Source organism: Saccoglossus kowalevskii, chromosome 19, assembly GCF_978046115.1.
Source record: "Saccoglossus kowalevskii chromosome 19, keSacKowa6.1, whole genome shotgun sequence".
Classification (NCBI taxonomy): domain Eukaryota; kingdom Metazoa; phylum Hemichordata; class Enteropneusta; family Harrimaniidae; genus Saccoglossus; species Saccoglossus kowalevskii.
The window spans coordinates 25,313,573-25,335,142 of record NC_140659.1 but is presented as its reverse complement, the minus strand read 5'-3'; the positions used below and the strand labels follow the sequence as shown (position 1 = coordinate 25,335,142).

Below are 21,570 nucleotides of genomic sequence, written 5' to 3'. Positions count from 1 at the left end.
TCATCAACAGTATAACAAAGTTGCACTCGTTACTGTGAATGAATTTGCCCAACCAGCAGTATACCAACAAAAATTATATTAAGATTGTTATGGTGAAGTAGATATCTCGCTGGTCGTAAATCGAAACCTATGGATACTCAGCAAATTGGAAATTAAAAACTTGTACATTTTGTTAGTTCCATTCAGCCTGTACCTCCTCCGGCAATACTAAAAATATTTGCTTATTGTATTCTCCAATCAAATTGCTTGGCAAAGGATGCATTATCAGAGGGCTGAAAATGTTTCACCAGTACGCTAAAACACTCTGTGAAACATTTATACATCGTTGCACTCGTTCCCTAATGTTCACACAAGTCGCTAATTTTACAAATTTATGCTCACAATGTGACTGATTTTCAACAGTTGCATGTTCATTAAGGTAGAAGCCTACTCATATTTTTTGAGAAATTGTGTCATAAATTGCATGACAATGTTCATTGGTTTATTATGTAAAATCATGAAGCTATTGTCCCATAACAAAATAATCATTCTATTGTGTGTTACAGTGACGTATTTTGAGAAACTTGTACTACATTTTTTTTAAAAATAGCTATTTTTAGAACAATTCCATAGAGCGCAATGTTAAACAAAAATTGCATTTTTCAACACTTTAAAACCCAGATTTTTGAAAAAATTCAGGAAAACAAAAAATACTCCATTAACAATATATTATTTTGTCGGCCTATGTCACCAGCCTACAATTTGAGATATGGCGTAATATCTCTGCCGTAGGAACCTATGGTAAAAGCACTATAATACTGCCAAAATGGCAGTTATCCACTAAAATACAACCATGATTTTCTCTAAAATTAACCTGGTGACCCTCATTTTTTTCAAAGTCAATATTCTTATATTGCCTGGAAGTACAATATATTAAGAAATTCTGGGTTTTTGAAATCATGAGTAGACATCTACCTTAAGATCACGACTATATTAACGGTATGTGGTCTCTGGGTTTAAACTCAGTTAGATTTCAATATTTTGGACAGATCGACCAAAGAGGAATGGATGCTCCAAAACCTTATCTCTCAAGGAGTGTCTACACCCAAGATTTTTCAGTATTGGGCCAAGACTACCCCGAGCAGTGCATGTAGGGTTTATCAAGATTACCAACAGAGCACTGCAATCAGGCAACATGTCATCAACTTTTACAATATAATTTTATTGCTTTTTTTCCCACGAGAACTGTTAGAAAAGAAAACGCATATTAGAAAAATTGTCAAAAGCTCCACCAATTCCACCAAACTGATGTTGGAATTGGTATTTAAGTTGTCAATCCTTTAGAATTTTTTTTTTTTTTACAGTCCAGATTTGTTATCAACTATGTAAAAAAAAACTGTATCATGCAACTTTATTTCTGTTATCAGACTTGAAGTCATCATCATGGTGACATTGCCATTACACTCCATCTTTGCATGTACCGGTAGTACTTCCACATTCGAGCATATATATCATTACAAGTAGTACGTTTTGTTTGATTTGTGTCAGGTTTCTTCTCGTCTACGCATTTCTTCATCAATTCGAATTTCTAGTGCCTCCGTAAGTGCACTGTCCAGTCCCAGTCTGGGTGCATAATTCACAGCAAGGTCATGGGCATTATCACCCTGCAAGCCAATTAAAAGGTGAAATAAAACATAGAATCACATTATGAACTAATTCCCATTGACAACATTATGCCATATTTTCATTATACATTACTTCAGGGGAGTCTGTAGATGCCATACTCTACTGAATCGACACCCATGCTCAACTAAATGGCAGCATCCACTTTAGGGGTATTTCTAATGAGGGGAGGGTCAGGTTCAACTAAGTGACTGTTCTTTCAGAAACTTGGTGCATAAGTACTCTGGGATGAATCACAGACATACAATTAAATTTATTTTTGTTTAATGGCTTTCTGTTAGTACATTGTATATTAAACTTCAATTGAATTACACGGTAGCCAGAAACATGAATGTTCTGTTCTCATTTTTGTATGAGAAAGTCTATTTGCTATGGTAACAGTCTTTCTCAGTTCATTTTGGGAGAAGGGGTTTCTAAGCATTTAACTGCAAAGAATGGCCAGTCAATAGAAATATGGCTAACAATGTGTAATGGCTGGACTAGTTGTAAAATTTGAATTCCAAATTTGGTTTTTACCTTAAGTCAGCATTTTAATATATTCAGTTACCGCCCAGCAGTACAGGCAATGTCCCCTGAAGGATATCATGAAATGATATCAGATGTAAAATCTCTTACCTTTCTTACGACAAATTCTGATTTAATTCCTGAGTCAGAAACATACTCTAGTTTGAAAAGTTCTTCAGTTTCCGTATCATCATCTAAATGTAAATTATAAAATAAAACTAGAGATGAATATTTGATGGATATGCAGTTTCTAATAACCATGCTATTTAGTACACACTGCATGATTTGATCAGACTTTCTGGAAATTTCAATCACTGCAAGATCTTGTGTACTGCACAATAGACATGAACCGATCATTTGCTGCAAAAATAGAATGATTTAATTTTGAACTTTAATTTCTTATACGGTAGCTCAGTGTTGAAATGTGGATTATTCAGAGGAGAATATTTGCATTCAGATATCCTTATTTCATCAAAGCTCATCAAATGTGTATACCACATTATATGTGAAAATAATCCAATAGTTTAATGAATCCCACACAATGTTTTCATTACTACAATGCTGAGCTCTGACCTTTGTTAGTCCCCGTTCGGACGCAGTCCGAAAACGGGGACTTATGTTTTGCCCTGTGTGCGTCCGTGCGTCCGTGATCACCTGTATCTCGAACATGCATGGACCGATTAAGTTCAAACTTCACTCATACATCACACATTATATGGGACATATGCACATGCATTTTTTTCATGATCCGATTAACGATAGCCGAATAGCGGCCATTTTAAGGCCGAAAATGCATCAAAATCGGACATTTTCACCATTCCGGACCCGGATCTCAGTTATGCATGGACGGATTTTGTTCAAATTTGGTACATACATTAAACATAATAGGACCTTGATGCACGTCATTTTTTTTTTTGGATCGGGTTCGAAATGGCCGACTGGCGGCCATTTTGTTTCAAAGAATTTAGTTCTGGATCCGTATCTGAGACATGCTTGGATTGATCGAGTTCAAACTTCACACACACAAGGTACATCATGTCACAAATATGTATGTGCATTTGTTTCATGATCTCATTAACGATAGCCAAATGGCGGCCGCTTTAAGGCCGAAAATGCATTGAAATCGCACATTTTCACCATTCCGGACCCGGATCTCAGTTATGCATGGACGGATTTCATTCAAATTTGGTACATACATTAAACATAATAGGACCTTGATGCACGTCATTTTTTTTTTCGGATCAAGTTCGAAATAGCCGACTGGCAGCCATTTTGTTTTAAAGAATTCAGTTCTGGATCCGTATCCGAGACATGTCTGGATTGATCAAGTTCAAACTTCATACACACAAGGTACATCATGTCACAAATATGTATGTGCATTTTTTTCATGATCTCATTAACGATAGCCGAATAGCGGCCATTTTAAGGCCGAAAATGCATCAAAATCGCACATTTTCACCATTCCGGACCCGGATCTCAGTTATGCATGGACGGATTTTGTTCAAATTTGGTACATACATTAAACATAATAGGACCTTGATGCACGTCATTTTTTTTTTTGGATCGGGTTCGAAATGGCCGACTGGCGGCCATTTTGTTTTAAAGAATTCAGTTCTGGATCCGTATCTGAGACATGCTTGGATTGATCGAGTTCAAACTTCACACACACAAGGTACATCATGTCACAAATATGTATGTGCATTTGTTTCATGATCTCATTAACGATAGCCAAATGGCGGCCGCTTTAAGGCCGAAAATGCATTGAAATCGCACATTTTCACCATTCCGGACCCGGATCTCAGTTATGCATGGACGGATTTCATTCAAATTTGGTACATACATTAAACATAATAGGACCTTGATGCACGTCATTTTTTTTTTCGGATCAAGTTCGAAATAGCCGACTGGCGGCCATTTTGTTTTAAAGAATTCAGTTCTGGATCCGTATCCGAGACATGTCTGGATTGATCAAGTTCAAACTTCACACACACAAGGTACATCATGTCACAAATATGTATGTGCATTTGTTTCATGATCTCATTAACGATAGCCAAATGGGGGCCGCTTTAAGGCCGAAAATGCATTGAAATCGCACATTTTCACCATTCCGGACCCGTATCTCAGTTATGCATCGATGGATTTTGTTCAAATTTGGTACATACATTAAACATAATAGGGCCTTGATGCACGTCTTTTTTTTTTCGGATCAAGTTCGAAATGGCCGACTGGCGGCCATTTTGTTAAAGAATTCAGTTCTGGATTCGTATCCAAGACATGTCTGGATTGATCAAGTTCAAACTTCACACACACATGGTACATCATGTCACAAATAGATATGTGCATTTGTTTCATGATCTGCTTAACAATAGCGGAATGATGGCCATTTTAAGGCCGAAAATGCATCAAAATCACGTATTTTCACAATTCCAGAACCGGATCTCAGTCATGCATGGATGGATTTTGTTCAGATTTAGCACAATGTGTTGTACATATGCAGGTGCATTTCGGTCATGATCTGCTTTGAATGTATATGTCACTCAAATATGAACGGAACGGGGACGTGTCATTGACAATGACTTGTTTTTCACAGTTTATGTGTTCGATTTCATGCATAACATGGGATATTGCAGTGAACGGAAATTGGTCTACTGGGTATTATGAAATGTGCATATGTTTTGTGAGAACACTATTGGAGTGTGAAATCCTTATTTGGACCATCATTGGAAAATGCATGTACAGTATGTCTAAACCAGATTATCAACTCCTGTGCACTGTATGAGACAATCCTGAACAACCAAATTTGTATATGTTATACGTGTAAGAGTAATCTTGTTACACTGTTCGGGAGAGTCTCAATAACTAGCCCAACGTACAGGTTTTTGAGTTTTCGACCAATGTTTTTATCAGTTGTTGTGGTTGTGGTTGTCAGGTGGAGAAAATGCCTGAATTATTGCTCCTGATAATACTATACAAAATCAAGAACTTACCACCAGTCTTAGTGCCTCTAGAGGGTGGGGTATAAAGACGAATATTAGGTTTCTTGGGTCTGTTGGTGGAAGGTGTGAGACGAGGTCCTTTCTGGTATGTCTTGGCCAGTTTAACTTCCTTATCATAGTCATTCCTATAATGAAGTGAAAACAACTTGTAGGAATTCTTTCAATTATTTTTTTTATATAAATAATAATACAGTTATGGACCCACCTCTTGCATAAGGTGTTGCGTCCTGACCCACCTCTAGAATAGGGTGCATCTCAACCCACCTCTAGCATAGGTTGTTGCACCCCCAACTCACCTCTAGCATAGGGTGCATCCCAATCTGTCTCTAGCATAGGTTGTTGCATACCAACCCACCTCTAGCATCTTGCAATATAGGTAAGGGACCTACGCCTAACTTCTTCTAAAAACTGTATTCTGAAGTGTTGCACTTATGTCCTATGCAATTAAAATGTACTACACCAATGCTGAAGTTTTCTTCCTATCACTAATCATTGTCGTCAACCATAAAACCAGAACAAAGTGTTGTATTTAATCATAGACCCTCCAGTACTGGAGGGTCTATGATTTAATTAATAATTAATAGTTATAGTACCTCCACAACAACTTGAAGACAGGCAAAGATGTAACGACTGATCTAATTAGTGCTTTGAGGTCTAATCACAGTCCTTTTATAACCGGTCTAGAAACAATTTCTGTTGTGGCAAGGTAGGATGCTAGGAAATAAACCGTTCACACTTTCGTTGAAACAAAAACAAGATACTGAGGACTTACGACAGTTTAAACAATAGACTGTAGAGTTTATGATACGGTGTAATTTAGCCGACATTTTGAGTATATTAACAGATCTTTTTTGGATATTTACCTTTCCACCTGATTCTTGATAATATGGTGCACAAATCCATGACTCATGTCAAGCTTTGAGCTGAGTTTTGAATCTTGGTCTTCGCTCACCGCCATCTCGATTTCAAAATAGCCGGAAATGTACAATGACCTTTGACCTCATTGTTCAACAACGTTTTTATTTATTTTGTCAGCGTTTTAACGCTCACTGTAACTTTATAATGTTCGTAGGCGTCTAAGGAATCCTTACTGACTTACAAATACGCGTTTATAAATATGAACACAAGGTTCAGTGAAGGAATAGTTTTAAAACAAATGTTGTGTTCTCCCGAAACTGATGACGTTTTACTCAAATTTATTCAAAATGGCGACTGAAAAAAGAAAGCGTGGTGTATTTGAAGAGGACACTGAAACACGAATAGGTATGAATTTGTCAATCTTGCGTTTAATTTTTTTTGCATTTTCTGATTACACTAACACGTGATCTCGGGAAATCGATAAAACCGGAAATGTACGTATATATATTTGTTTTCAAATGGGAGAGAGGGCGCAGTTCAACTAAAAACAGGGTCGTAATACATTGAATTACTAGTCTGAGGTTATAACTTTGCATGCCCTGTGTCAGTGCTCCACTCCTGCATTGCTTTGCGTCACGCTTGGCAGCAGCCTGTTGTTCATCTATCCATTGTATTTTCACTCCCTCCACTCATACTTCGTGTCAAAAGTTTTAATTTCTATTTGGAAATATAGTGGAATACAAAAATTAGTTCAACATTTGAACTGTTGAATATTTGTAGGGAATTTAATATCTCGCAAATGTTACCTCAACGATAAAACTTAAAAGGAAACAAAAAAGAAAATTACCATACTACTAAATTGACAGTAAAGATAATGCCTTGCCCTCACATTTGGGTATTATGTCACATTTCTATTTATTTTATTTATTTATTTATTTATTTATTTATTTATTTATTGCTACCCTTTTAAAACAGAGGCTCACTTTTACAGGAGCTGCAAAATTAAAGATACATTTCTTAAAATAAGTACAAGAAATACTGTTATAGATCATGAAAAATAACATATAATGAAATTAATATTAGTACAATAAAAATAACATTACAATCTACTTATTAGTGTAAAAATGTTGTTCTAAAGTCCATGGCATCAACTAAAAATTCTTTCATAAGTTTGTCTATGGTGTAACATATTTCTTTGTTATAACCTTGAGTGGTATCTCCCAGAAGGAAGCATAATAACTCTTCGTTTTTCATTTGATTGAAGTTATCAGATAAATTTGTTTCTTTCATATTCAATAACATTTATTTTATTTCACACATTAAGTTTTCCATTTTTATTTTAAAACTTGGACATTGCAAAATAAAATGTTCGAGAGTTTCTTAGTCTTTTTCACAACATGGACAAATTATGTCATCTTCACTATTATTTTCCCATTTTCTTTTTTCATATGCTAACCCAAGAGTACATGATCTTGCTCTGAATTTTAGCTGTGCTCCTTTAAAGTGGTCCTTTTATTTATTGACTGAAGATATTTCTCACTTTTCAAGCTAGTTTTGAATTTTATATAATAATTCAGGCTTGATTTTAACTTCATATCTTCTCTCCACTTGGATTCATCATGGTTCAGAACCAATGTTTTTAGTTTTTTATCAGTTAAGTTTGTAAACTGTTTTTTGTTTATTTTGACATATTTTATTATTAGTATATCATCTGTATATCTTAGCCAGTTCCAAAATATGTAACCTCTATGTTATTCAGTTTCTTTGTTTAGCTCATTTAATTTGGTAATAGTAACTTTTGTCCACCTAGATTCTTTCATTTTATTCAGTCTCCTATAATATTTTAACCTCATTATATCTAATCTACCTTTCATTGTATTCAACCCAAGATCACCAAGAACAGCTTCATTTGCAGTGTTTCACTGACTTTTCAGTATAAATTATCCAACTGTTCTTTGCAGTTTTTCCAAACTCTCCATATCAGATAAACTAGACGTTACTATTTCACCAGCATATTCTAATGAAGGGCGTATTACATTATTCCATAGTGACAACCCATAATCTACCCTATTAATGTTTCCATGATTTCCAACGGTTGCTTTCATTACTGGGAATAGTTTGTTGAATTTTTCACTTAGTTTTACACAGTGAGTATGGTCAGACAGGTTTCTGGTGAACCAGTAGCCTAAATATTTGTATTTTCAGATCCCTTGATGGATGAGAGTGAAATGTTAGACATTTTGGTAATATTCTTCAGTATTTGATCTTCACATCTTGATATCTTTTAATCTGATTTTGCTCTAATTTAGTAGATGACCAGAATAACTAAGTAATCCATTGGTAATGACTAGCATTTGCCATTAATAGTCATTCATTCTGTATTAATAACTTTATTACACTACCGAACCATCAGCAGGTTCTGTATGGTAAATAAAAAGTATTACAAGACTACTACATGTAGTAAGACAATTCTAAATGCAATACAATAATAAGAATAAAATAAAGACTGGGTTTTAAAAAAGAAATGTTAAAAAATTACTAGAATGAATACAATTAAAAATAAAAACTGATTTCAATAAAGTACTAGTAATTTAGTCCCACCAACCCACGCCCATTGGTGATGTGATTTCACGGTTCCATTTTTTTGGTGGAATATTTATTCTATATTATTTGAAAAACAAGCTTTCTAAAAATATATAACTTGATGGGATTCAAAGAATATGTTACTTCAGAAATAGGCTATGCAATTGCAATAGCAATAACCTCTACTACATCTATAATGTGGTTGTGATAAAATTAACTTAGAGGAAGGGAAGTCCATTGGGAGAAAAAAATAAAATAAAATAAAAAACTACCTACCTATCCAATATCCTGTTTTATTCAGCTAACTTTTGGGAATGCTGTATGGTGTAACTAAACCTCATCATGTGTTTATTCTTATTTATTTATTTCAGTCATTAAAAAACAATCATTTGATAGTCGCAACTGCCCATACTTGGACACAATTAACAGGTTAGTACTGTCTCATAACAACAAACCTATTCCTTTGATTTTTATATTAAATATTTATATATCTCAATGACAGTTGATTCCAACCAGGCAATTAATGGAACCTGTGAGAAATGACCATCATTTGAAATTTTCCATCTATCAGCCAAAAGTTAACCACATTTCAGTTTGAATTGTGAAATTTATATAAATATTTATAAACACCAAGGGGTGTCAATTTAAATATGTGTATCAGTTTAATGTGTTTAGTCCATTAGTATCTCAAATGTACACATGCTTACATGCTTAATGAACACAAGTCACGTTTGAACAAAGGAGTCAACAGTGAATAATAAGTAAATTAGGAGCTCTGTCACGCAGTGCTGTCTCTCAGACGGCCGATATAAATAATGTTCAGTGGAATCATTCTCATAGTCAGAGCTACGTCACGATCCCCCAAACAGGAAAAGACCATGAATTTTCAGATTAACACCTCTGTTTTCCCCCAAGCTAATCAAATTTCCCCCAAGCTAACGAAAAAATCTTTTGTCTTCTACTGACTTCCTGTTCCGGTCCATCTGTGAGAATTGCACATCACATATGTTACCTGATTTAGCCCATATGAAAAGACAACTGTTGGGGGTGGCTGAACTGTCTTCTTCTTTGAAGAATATGTACGTTACAATGTGGGATTTTGAATATTGACTAATTTTAATATTTCATGTTTCAGAAATGTGCTGGATTTTGATTTTGAAAAGTTGTGTTCAGTGTGTCTGTCTCATATCAATGTCTATGCATGTTTAATATGTGGCAAATACTTCCAAGGTATGTATTATTAATTGCTCTTGCTGAAATATTTTTGTAACAAGGTTGTATATTGGCCTCAGTAAAATACTGTAGAATACTTTATTTTCGCTTGGAATTTATTTTCGCTATTTTCGCTGAAGGGATGATTCCGTGAAAATAAAATCCAGCGAATATACTTTCTTTCCTATATTTCACATTAAACTCATGAAAAATCAGTGAAAATAAATTCCAAGCAAAACGCCCAAAAAGCCTTTTCAGCAAAAATTAATTCCAGCGAAAATAAAGTATTCTACAGTAGATTAATCAAATTGGGTATGCCACATCACGTGACAACAGACAAAAAACAAAATTGTGAAATGCACTTTAAAATTCTCCCTGAAAACTGAAAAAAATCTGCCATCATATTGCGGCCAAATGAGTGGAAAGCAAAGATGCTTGAAATTTTATTTACATTGTACTCCATCATTTTGAATAACTCACTAGCAATTTACAGTGATTTACATTGAGATACAAGATATAAAAATAAATGTTATTTCTTTCTGCAGGAAGAGGTCTGAAGTCGCATGCCTATACACACAGTGTTGAGGTTGATCATCATGTTTATCTTAATCTGCACACTCTGAAATTCTATTGTCTCCCAGACAACTACGAGGTTATTGACTCTTCGCTGGATGATATAAAGGTAAACATTATCGGGTGCATAGAACTAGAATTGGGTATGTGCTTACTAGTTGAGTATGGCGCTAAGGCGTTTGAGTCTGTTAACTCCTAATTTAAAGGATCCTGAGAGGTGTGCGTCCAGTATCTCAGACATTCCTGAACTAATCACATTCAAACTTCACACATAATACATGTATTATGCATCTTGAAATACATATATGCATATCAATTTGGTTGCCATCGAATGTTTGTCTATTTTTGTGCTGAAAATTCATCAATCATTTCTCCCATTCTGGATCTCTTTTGTTCTGATTCAATATGGCTGACTTATTTTAGTTTTATTTACCATTAAGCAATGGGGACTGTGTCGTATCGTAAATTAGATTTGTACTTGCAGAATTATAAGAGTTAGGGTACTTAACATACAATCCACACATACAATTAATGCTACTTTTTCTCTCACAGTATGTATTGAAACCAACATTCACACGATTACAAATTTACCATATGGACAAGACTTCCAAACTATCCCGTGCTTATGATGGTAGTACGTATTTACCAGGAGTCGTTGGTCTGAATAATATCAAAAAGAATGATTACTGTAATGTGATTCTTCATGTAAGTACTCATATCTGTCTTCTGAATATTGTATGCTTTTGCACATGTTCCTTCTTGAAGGAATTACTTCATTTTCATTTATTGTTGTTGTAGACTTCTACTCCTGTTACTTTTTTCTGGAATTACTTCTTTCATTTATTGTTGTTACAGGCTTTTGCACATGTTCCTCCTTTGAGAAATTACTTTCTGAGAGAGGAAAACTATGCACATATAAAGCGACCACCTGGTGATATCATGATTCTTCTGTCCCAGAGATTCGGTGAATTGATGCGAAAAATGTGGAATCCTCGTAATTTCAAAGCGCATGTCAGTCCCCATGAAATGCTTCAAGCGGTCGTGCTTTGTAGTAAAAAGAAATATCAGATCACTAGCCAAGGTAAGAATAGACCATTTTTAGTCCCTGTTTCAGGCGCAGCCTGAAAGGCGGACTATTAATTCCTATTTCCAGTTTCCATCTGTGACGTCTCTAACATTTTTTCAGAAATTTTGCAGCAGATATCGATGAAACTTGGCAGATTGATAAACAAGTCTATGCCGAATATGCACGTAATTTTTTTTTACAGATCTGAAAATCCCTAAGTGGGTCTTTTCCATAATTTTCATCCAAAACTACCTCTCCCAACACCACTGACAGAACAACTGAGCATGCTCAGAATACAATTTAGCTTAGATTGTAATGCTAGGTTTTTTAGTGATGTCATGACCTGGTCATGACGTTGATCTGAATCAGTGACAGATGGGTCGTACCATTACCAATCTCAGTGAAAAGGGCTACATTTTGATGGGAATTATAGTGAATTATTACACTGAAACAAACCCAGGTCCTGGTAATATACAAAGACCTAAGCAAAGAATTAACAAAGAAGTCAAGTTGTTATAAAAGGTACATCAAGCTTTACTCAGATTTATGAATGCAGTTTCTTGAGTTTCTTGGTTGCACTTGTTTACTCTGAGATTTTGGACCCGGGTCAATGAAAGTTTTCAGTTATCAGATTAAGGGAAATCACTTTATGATGAGTTGTACCCACATAGAGTACATATTAATTCAATTGTTTGCAGATGTTCCATGTATTATTTTAACATGAGTATTTTATAATTAGATAACAGGGACTGTTACATTCATGTCTTGTTGATTCTGTGTTGTGTGTAAAATGAAATGTAAAACTGAACAAACAAAGGTCATAGCATTGTAGTGACGTACTGTGGAATTCAACAAGCACGAAAGTATTTTTTTGATATTTCAATGCCTAATAATGTGCTATACACATTTGATATTTGATTAATTTTGATGAGTGAGGTTATCTCACTGCAATATTCCCCTTGGCATTTCCATATTGAGTTTTAGCCCAAAAAATAAAAGTTCAAAATCTACTCATTCTGTTTTTGCAGCAGACATCGGTCCATGCCTTTCTGCAATATGGAATACGAATGAAATATGAATGAAAAATGCTGACCCTGTATTTTTAATGGCTAAACTTGAAAATACTAATTGGAGGGTACTCACTGATATCCTGTTTGTAGGCTGGTTTAAAACAACATGTATTAATATTTTGTGAATTCCTAGTACTTAATTAATGTGGATAGTAGGCCCAGGACAGGACAAGAATTTTTAGTGTGCCTTGGGCTACTGTTGAATTTGAGCCCTGACTGGTGTACATGTATGCTCGATTGTCAATTTATTTCTGATCTGAGTATGAGGTTTGGAACCAAGGGCTTACTTCACATTCTGGTCATTCTTGTTTTCCATAGGTGATCCTGTAGAATTCATGTCATGGTTTCTAAATGCTTTACATATAGCATTAAATGGTGGTAAGAAAAAAAACAGCAGTATAGTGTATAAAACCTTCCAAGGTAGTATGAGGATTTATTCCCGGAAGCTACCTCCAGCTGATGTAGAAGACCTGGAGAAACAGGCTCTTATACAAAGTGAAGAGTACCAAGGTAAACCCATCACCGAACTGATCACTTGTAACATAGCTGTTGTTGGATTGCAAGCATAAACTGTTTAAAAATTGTATCTGGCTTTAAACTCCAAAAGGTTGACTTCCACGCACCCAGGGCTAGTGTTCAAACGGTTCAATTTGGGGGGGGGGGGGGTCTACGTCACTGGCCAAGAATAATTATTCAGTAACATGCGATTTGAGGGAAACTCTGGATTGGTCAGCTTGTGCTTGTGTATACTAAGCCTGATTGACGCCAGGATTGAGAATTAAAGTGTTTCAATATCCTTATGATAACATGATGGTCACACATCCCTGTTACATATATGTGTAGTCCCAAAACTGGAATAGAATGGTTTTCATAACGAAATGCATGAAATGTACAGTCAGCATTTGCAATCTTAAACATGAACAAAAACAGTACCATTCAAGCCACTGATGTTTCCATATTTGACAGTGCCCACTGATAAATTGACAGAAGATCTTACCCCATCTTTGAGTATTTGACACAGACAGATCTCTTGGGTGAAGAATTTGAAACTACATATCACGTTAACACAATCGAACATGTGTGAACACACCAAAAAAACCCATCAATTATAGTTGTCTCTCCTGACTTTTTTTTTGTATGTGCAAATTGCAAGTGCTAGTGCTGACACATAGTACATTTTGCCACAGAAGTTTTTGGGACTACATGGCAGGGATGTGCGGCCATCGGCCATCAAATGGCAATTTAATGCGCTATCCTGGCGTCAACCAGGCTCGGTCGAACACAAGCACCTGCGGACCTTAACCAAGGTTCCCCCAAAGTCGCATTCGTTAGTGAATGAAACTCGGCCAATGGATTAGCCTTCCCATTAAGTCTCTAGCACACTCACCCAGGGTCCCGGGGTAGGGGGTCGACCCTTTTGATGTTCAGCCTATGGTAGGATTTGAACTTGGGTCTAGCGATCATGTCTGATGTGACAACCACTATGCTACCAGTGACCGGTCCAATCAATTATAATTAATTATAGACTTTTGTAGCATAATCCATTATTGGCAATCTCAATACAATCTGAGTATGTCACAAAAAGTTAAAAAACAAAAGTGCAAACAACAAATAACAATAGTTTACTTCCTTGTAAATGTCATTTGCATATTATGCAAATACAGTTGTTTCTGATTGGCTTAAATTTGTAGTCACAGAAAAAGTGACATCATCGGTAAGGATGCATGCAAGGGATACCAGTTGTTTGTTTTTTCACTTTCATTCCATTATTTTGCAATTTGCTATTTTCAGTTGTTGTTTTTTTATTTAATTTTTCAAAAACCAAGAAGATTTGTAAGCAGGTCTATGTTTACATTTGTTTTCACTACCATGCTTAACATTTTGTATTTGTCTGGATCCCACAGATACAACATCTGATTCACCATTCTTGTACCTGATGCTGGACATCCCACCAGCTCCTCTTTTTAAAGATGAGTTAGAACAAAATATTATTCCACAGGTACCTCTTCATACACTACTAAGTAAATTTGATGGCATCTCAGAAAAGGTAAAGATATTGGATAATAATGCAGTAATATTGTTACATAATGTTTGTATAATTTCATTTTATATTCATTAGTCAATGAAGAGTGTTGAAACTGGGTAACTATGCAACGCACTGTTAACCATCTAATTTTTTCTGCTAGAAATTTTTATGATTTTATAATTTGATGGCATTTGTGAAGACAACAATTTTTCAAAAGTCACTGACACTTCATATCATATGACTCCAGATATATTTTCACTGCTGCAAAATTCTCTGATTTTTACTGACAATTTTTTTTTGCGAAATGAAAGCTGTTTACAGTTATTTGTAGGACTTTTCACAATGCCTGATCTGTACTTTTGGCTTTTGATCCATTTGATAATGGGAGTACATGAAAGAATATGTTAGATTATCTAATGAAGGTATATTTTCTGAAATTTTAATTTACATTTTTGGAAAAATGAGTGCACAGATGGTTATGTTTGTTACGTTCTGGCAACACAAATACAGGCTAAGATTTGAGCTAATCTCATATGTTTGCATATCGACTATATCCAATTGCCTTGACACACAGGAGGAACAGCAGTTAGCACAGGCAATGGAACATCCAAACTTGTTAGGAATATTCAAATCTACAGTCCTTTTAGCTATGATCATTCAGTACAGTTACCAGAAAGGTGTACATGTTAGTTCTATAATTATAAAAAATTAGTTCTATGGTTATAAAAAATAACAAATTTAGAAAGAGCATATTGAGGAATACAAGAAAAAGTACATTGTCACTTAATTTGTTTCTTGAGAATAATGTTTAAGAATGCTCACATTGATTGTCATGTCGGAATTAGCTTAATATCGTAATGAATAGTTATGAATATAATTATAAATCTTTCAAATGGACATTGAAAACCATGGTGTTTTGGTTGACGAACACCTCATTAGCCATTACTAAGGGTCTCAACAGTGTTTTAAAACAGGTCAGTTTTAGCTCAGACTTACTAAGTGTTCGTGCATGTTTTCTCAACACATGCTAACGTTTTGAACATAACTCATGTCCTAAATCCTTACCCGTTGATGTGAAAATAAAATGTTTGTATTTTTTCTTTCATAGGAATACAAAACCTACAAAGATTCTACTATGAAAAAGTTTGAATTGACGCATCTACCAAGATATCTCTTGCTTTGCATCAAGCGCTTCACAAAAAATATATTTTTTGTGGAAAAAAATCCAACCATTGTGAATTTTCCAGTCAAGTAAGTTAACCTGCCTAATATTGAGATATTAAGGTAGAGATGCAGTTTATTTGGCTTGCTTTTTAATTGAGTAATTAGACAATGAAGATGGTATTATATATCCAACATGTTATATAATTTCTGAAAGCTTATTATACAAACTTTGTAAAACTTGTCTTTATTTTAAATATCCAGAATGCGTTTTTGATTTTGGGTCAAAAATATGCTTTTTTGGACAAAAGTGGTTTAAAAAAAATTAGCTTAAAAACTTCAAGTCCGTTTGTGGGTAAAATTACATCACTGGATACCTTGGTATACTACTAATTCAAATGCGTCCACTCATCTCTCTAACGGCTTTCAAAGTCGCACAGCATGACCTCAAAGTTCACTCTTTTCTATTTTTGCATAATTTATATATCCATGTTAATTGCAGACTTGTTATTTTTGTTCCACTCGTCGTAATAAACTGCCCGGACGCATTTTGAAGGGGGAACACCTTGTCAATAAAGTGTGAAAATTTCGAGGCAAATGGCCAACGCATCTATCAGCTATTTTAATTTAAAACCCAAGAATTCACCAAAAATAGAAGACGAGAAAAAGGCTAATTTGCATATTTGCGCGTTAAACCGGGAATTACTTTTTTGTCATGCTTTGTCATACTTTCTAGATTATTGAAATTGAAAGTTAACGTATAGACATAGACATTTTATGTAAAATCGTTGGACCAGAACAACTGCTCTTGAATATATAAATCAGAAACATGTCATTCATACCAGTGTTTTGATGGGGTCGGTAAAAACACGTGGCAATGCCCAGTAAATATGACGTCATCTCATGAATTATTAAACAGGGGGCGGTCCGAGGAAGGTGACCTTTTATCACGATCAAAACATCATGGCTTCTCTTCGATGTATTTTCAATAAAAAATCTACGCATATTTCACAGCCTATGGTTTACCGTGAAGAGTACAAAGTGGGATATTAAATTATTTATCCTTGATGATTTTTATGTAGTATTGAGAACCAACTCCAGGAAGCGAACGCACAATAATCCTAGAATCGAAACGCGAGGCACGGAAGTTTTGTTCATCGTTTCCAATCCAATTTTTCCCATTGCAACATATTTGTTAAAAGAAATATTTGAATTCTGTTCGTTTTTTAAGGAGGCATTTTTTTTATTTTTTCCGATTTTGGCAACGCCTTATTCAGGGATTTTCTAAGACAGCCGCAGACAATCAGCGCACGGATGTACGTTCAAAACATGCTGTTGTACTACTGGCGACGGTCGCCTGCAAGAAGAGAGCTCCAGCTCCTAACGTAAAAGCTTTAAAATTTCGACCGGTTTTAAATAATTAGTGTTGGAAATCTGACATGTTTTAAGAGTGCAAAATTAAGCTGCATTCTCGAGCGGTCGAATTTTTCTGAATAGACATCGGCAAATGAAAAAATAGGAGTGCTAAACAGTGTGCGTCGTTAGTTTAAAAAAATGGAATGTCCATCAAATTGACGTAAACTTCCCCATTTTTCACGGAAAAAGCAAAGGTCGTGGCCGAGTTGAAGGCTAAAAAACTCAAAAATCAAAACAAAATCATCAATCAGTAAGTATTATGACAAGGAAAACAAAACACCAGACGCCGAAAAGCGGTCAGCGCGTCAAAAGAGTTGTTACCGTAATGTATCAAGTTACCTCTCTCTGTGATTTATTTTTCATTGAAATTATTTGGTTGTTTTCAATTAATTTTAGCGTACCTCTGCAATTTATTTTAGCATTGTCAGTTGTTTGCTTCATTGAATTAAACTGAGTTCGTCCGGTTGCAAACAAAGCTGTCTCGCACCACCTAGCAAAACTTGCGAATGATCGAAGTCCAGGTACCCATTGGACAAAAGATACACAAAAGTTTGTATCTCCCCGACCCAGTGCAATATATCCGGTTAGAATCAAAGCTCACGTGTCCCTTATTTGAGGGACCAGACTCTGCCGTAAATTCGGGATGGGATTTAGAAAAAAAATAAAATGGGACTTGTAAGGTGTATTTTGGCGTCATTTTCGAACATTTCAATCATTCCTGATGCCTAAAATAGAGTCTAAGTTTTACCGTAGTCATTGACACCTATTCAAGAGTATGATATTTATTGTGACTAGCGTGAATGGGTAAGCTTCGTTTCGACTATGAGCAGTTATCACTGTAAACAATGTTAAATTATTCTTCACATGCTCAGTTTATTTTTTGAGAACAATTATTTAAAAATAAAATCTCTCAGTCAATCAGAAACTCGGATTCATGCCTTCAGGGAAAGTCATGTTTGGACGCTCACATCGATTTTGTTTTTCGTTCGGTGGGCTGATGCCTTCAGTGTAGCTTTTGCCTCTTCCGACATAGAAATCATCTGAATCTTCTTTCTACCTCTCTTTCTTTTCACATCACGCATAATGTAATGATAACAATTAGTAAAAAACGCTGAGGAAATATAATGTTTGGTTTGCTAGCGAGCGAGACCTGATTTGAGAATAATTGCATATGCGCGTGAATTGAATGAACTATGACCCGTACAATCTCGATTTGCATATTGTCAATCAAAGGTCCTGTTATTTGGTTACTCATGCAAATTAGGCAATTGGACATAAACATTGCCATGTGCGAGTGTTTTTTATTTTTAACCAGGAAATAAACAGCAATTTTAACGGTGTTCCAATAAGAATTCATTGGTCAAATTTTCACAGAATGTTCTTTAGATACAAATCTATATAAAAAACGAAAAAAACTATTTTTGATTGAAATTCACAAATAAACTGCATCTCTACCTTAAATTGAGAAGTAAATCTAAAACATAATGACTGACAGTATTCAGCTCCTCAGAAATTCAAACCACTGTGACGGTAAAAATGTACATGCTAATTTGCATAACATTTGCATATTATTTGCACTTGGCAAGATGAGGGATGTTTTAATATAGCTTATGGTTTCACTTGACAGGTTGTAACCTTTGACCCTGTCTGTGCAACCATAATACACCTTGGGTGATTCACATCGTTGATATTGTTTCGGTCTTCAGTCGTCCATCAATGAAGTTTTCCACCACTAGAAGGCGTAATTTATGGGAATGGTGGATTGTTTTCATTTTATTTACTTTGGCTGCCAGCACCATTATTACAATTTGGTCAAAAGAAGAAATATTGTGCCATAATCTAAATATTATTCAATTCACTAAAAATAACTTATAATTATGTTCAATTTCATATTGTTCAATTTACTAAAAATAACTTATTATTATGTTTAATTTTTAAAAAATCCTTTATTTCAGGAATGTAGATTTTAGAGAATTCTTATGCAAAGATCCAGAAATACAGAAAAAACACAAGTACACTACCTATGACTTGATGGCTAATATTGTCCATGAAGGGGAACCAAGTAAAGGAACATTTAGAGCTCATGTATTACACAAGGTAAAACACCTTTTACTTGTTTCACCAGACTACTACTGGTAAGAGCGAAAACTTCAATGTTTGGTTGAGTGTCATTGAACCATTTGATTGTCACAGTTACCTGTAGCCCAATTTAATATTACTACTAATTTATATTCAATATTATTAATTCAATAGCAGAAGTAATTCACTCCCCAGCTTCTAGGATAAAACACCATGCTATACTGGGCAAATATGATATTGCCACAATAGATGATTTTCCATTCAACTGCGAGATCTCGAGAGTTGCGTCGAAGACGCGTGTCAAATGTCTGCCACAAAAAAATTGATTTTGAACTTGAATTTCTTTATTTCATAGCTCACATCAAAAGGCTGATCTTTAAAAGGGGAATATTGCGTTTGAATACCCTTACTTAATCGAAATTTACCATAATCAAATGTGTACAGCACATTATTAAGAATGGAAATATCCCCCAAAATATTTTCTGCGGTTGTTGAATCCCATGCGATGTTTGTCGGCACTACGACGATATGACTTTTGTTTTTACGTTCGATTACATGCATAACGCGGGATCTCGCAGTGAATGGAAAATAGTCTATTCATAAGTTTGTGAACCTTAAAATTAAAGCATACATGATTAAACTTATCTCTTTTGTACCATGGTTAGAAATTCAGTATCATTTCAGTCTCAGCATGGTGATTGATTCACTTCTCATTCATATTTTCTTACAGGGTTCTGGTAAATGGTATGAGATACAGGATCTTCATGTTACTGAGATTCTACCCCAGATGATTACCTTATCTGAAGCCTATATACAGGTAACCTCTCTGCATAATGTGTATACTATATTGTAAATCAGCTTGATATATAGCTACATGTATATTAGATTCTACCTCAGATGATCACCTGAGGTTTGTATTCAAACCAGTCCCCCTAACTTATTATTCACTCTGTCCCCACTTCCTGTTTAACCAAGTTCCCCTAACTTATGGTTCACTCTACCACCATTTCCTTTTTAATCCAATCCTAACTTCTGATGCCCACTCAGAAACACGTGTTGATATTTGGCTCATCATTTTACTACAGATGACTTAACACATTTGAAGACTACTGAATATACACAATGTATCTGAGTTTAATCCAGTGTTTATATTTTATTTCAGATATGGGCTCTGAGAACAGAAATTGATGAGGAGTCTTCAAACACTGAGAAGATCAGTAAAAAAGATGTTGAAACACCTCCCAGCAATTCTGAGAAAGAGATTCCAAAAGATTCACCAAAACAGAAATCTTGAAGAGTTTGGAAAGAACTGACATTCCAGTATTTTTCTGTAATTCCCCCCATTTTGAGCAAAACTGTAAATTGTCACTTTTGTAAGCACTGAAGTATTTAAGTCACTTTCCTTTAGAAAAAAATGTTGCTGTTTTATGGGGCACAGATACGTTTGACTGTCTGATACAGAAAGATATTTAGGGCTGAAATCTAACAACATTCAAGAGATTATATGTCCTGGTCTGTTTCGAAAGACTTGTTATAGTAGCGACCGAACACATGTGTGTTGATGTTGAACCGAGCACAAAAATATCAATCCAAACGTTTGAATGACTTATGGTTTGGCTAGCAAACTTGTGTAAAATTGCCCACAATAGCCATTCAAATTGCTCATGATAGCTTGCAACATGATGGTACCAAAATTAAAGCCAGTTTTAGCTTATGTCACTCTTATACCTGTAATGTATTACTAACATTCATTTGTACCATAGATTGATTCAATAAAACCAACATCAATAAAATGTATTACCGGTATTCAAAGCATTGTCATTGGATGTTTGTAATACTTTGATAAGTGTCACTTAGCCTAAAACCTCAGCCAATTTTATATGGTATTGTCTTTATTACTGAGTGTTCAGCATGTAGAGATTGAGATATGGCACTGTATAAAAAATAAAATGAGCTGAGATAGCTCCACTGTTGGCATTGCATATTTTAATTAGAGAATTGAAGATATTATGAAATGAGCATATCTAAGAGAGGTCTACCTGTAGTACCTATATGTATAATATCAAAGCAGTCGGACTTGTGGTTTTCAACATGAAGTCGAAAATATATCACTTTTTACCAAAAACGACAAAATTATTAAGAACTAAAGATATGAAATGTATCAAAGCAATCAGGCTTGTAGTTTTCAAGGAGAAGTCGAAAAAGTTAACACATGACAACGGACAATCACTCGAATGATAAGCTCCGCTTGAGAAAGTCGACAGCATAGCTAAAAATATCTGATCTGTACTAATAGGAGAACAAGAGATGTTTCTGAATTATAAGTGGTTCCTGATTTTCCTTGTTGATGTTAATTGAATGAAA

General features: G+C 35.0%; 2 protein-coding genes across 2 annotated transcripts; one reads left to right on the top strand and one right to left on the bottom strand.

Annotated features, from left to right (window-relative positions):
* Positions 1-1,180: 1,180 nt before the first annotated feature.
* LOC144356275 (UPF0561 protein C2orf68-like) lies at positions 1,181-6,174 on the bottom strand. The gene is made up of 4 exons (XM_085493838.1): positions 6,026-6,174; positions 5,154-5,287; positions 2,278-2,360; positions 1,181-1,643 (listed from the first exon to the last, which is right to left on the bottom strand). Exons 1-4 carry the CDS (start codon positions 6,118-6,120, stop codon positions 1,524-1,526), a joined length of 432 nt encoding a protein of 143 aa, XP_085349964.1. The 5' UTR covers positions 6,121-6,174; the 3' UTR covers positions 1,181-1,523.
* Positions 6,137-21,003, top strand: LOC100375083 (ubiquitin carboxyl-terminal hydrolase 39-like). Its single transcript, XM_085493836.1, has 12 exons — positions 6,137-6,425; positions 8,975-9,032; positions 9,739-9,833; positions 10,361-10,497; positions 10,941-11,093; positions 11,244-11,469; positions 12,843-13,034; positions 14,429-14,571; positions 15,659-15,801; positions 19,083-19,224; positions 19,937-20,023; positions 20,369-21,003. The coding sequence occupies exons 1-12, from the start codon at positions 6,341-6,343 to the stop codon at positions 20,498-20,500; spliced, it is 1,593 nt and encodes a 530-aa protein (XP_085349962.1). The 5' UTR covers positions 6,137-6,340; the 3' UTR covers positions 20,501-21,003.
* Positions 21,004-21,570: the final 567 nt, after the last annotated feature.

Coding starts and splice junctions, on each gene's coding strand:
- LOC144356275 (XM_085493838.1), bottom strand. CDS start 6,120: ATGGCGGTGAGCGAAGACCAAGATTCAAAACTCAGCTCAAAGCTTGAC. Junction 2,361..5,153: donor TAGAGGCACTAAGACTGGTG/GTAAGTTCTTGA, acceptor ATTTACATTTAG/ATGATGATACGGAAACTGAA. Junction 1,644..2,277: donor CAGAATTTGTCGTAAGAAAG/GTAAGAGATTTT, acceptor ATTGGCTTGCAG/GGTGATAATGCCCATGACCT.
- LOC100375083 (XM_085493836.1), top strand. CDS start 6,341: ATGACGTTTTACTCAAATTTATTCAAAATGGCGACTGAAAAAAGAAAG. Junction 11,094..11,243: donor ACTGTAATGTGATTCTTCAT/GTAAGTACTCAT, acceptor TTGTTGTTACAG/GCTTTTGCACATGTTCCTCC. Junction 19,225..19,936: donor GAGCTCATGTATTACACAAG/GTAAAACACCTT, acceptor ATTTTCTTACAG/GGTTCTGGTAAATGGTATGA.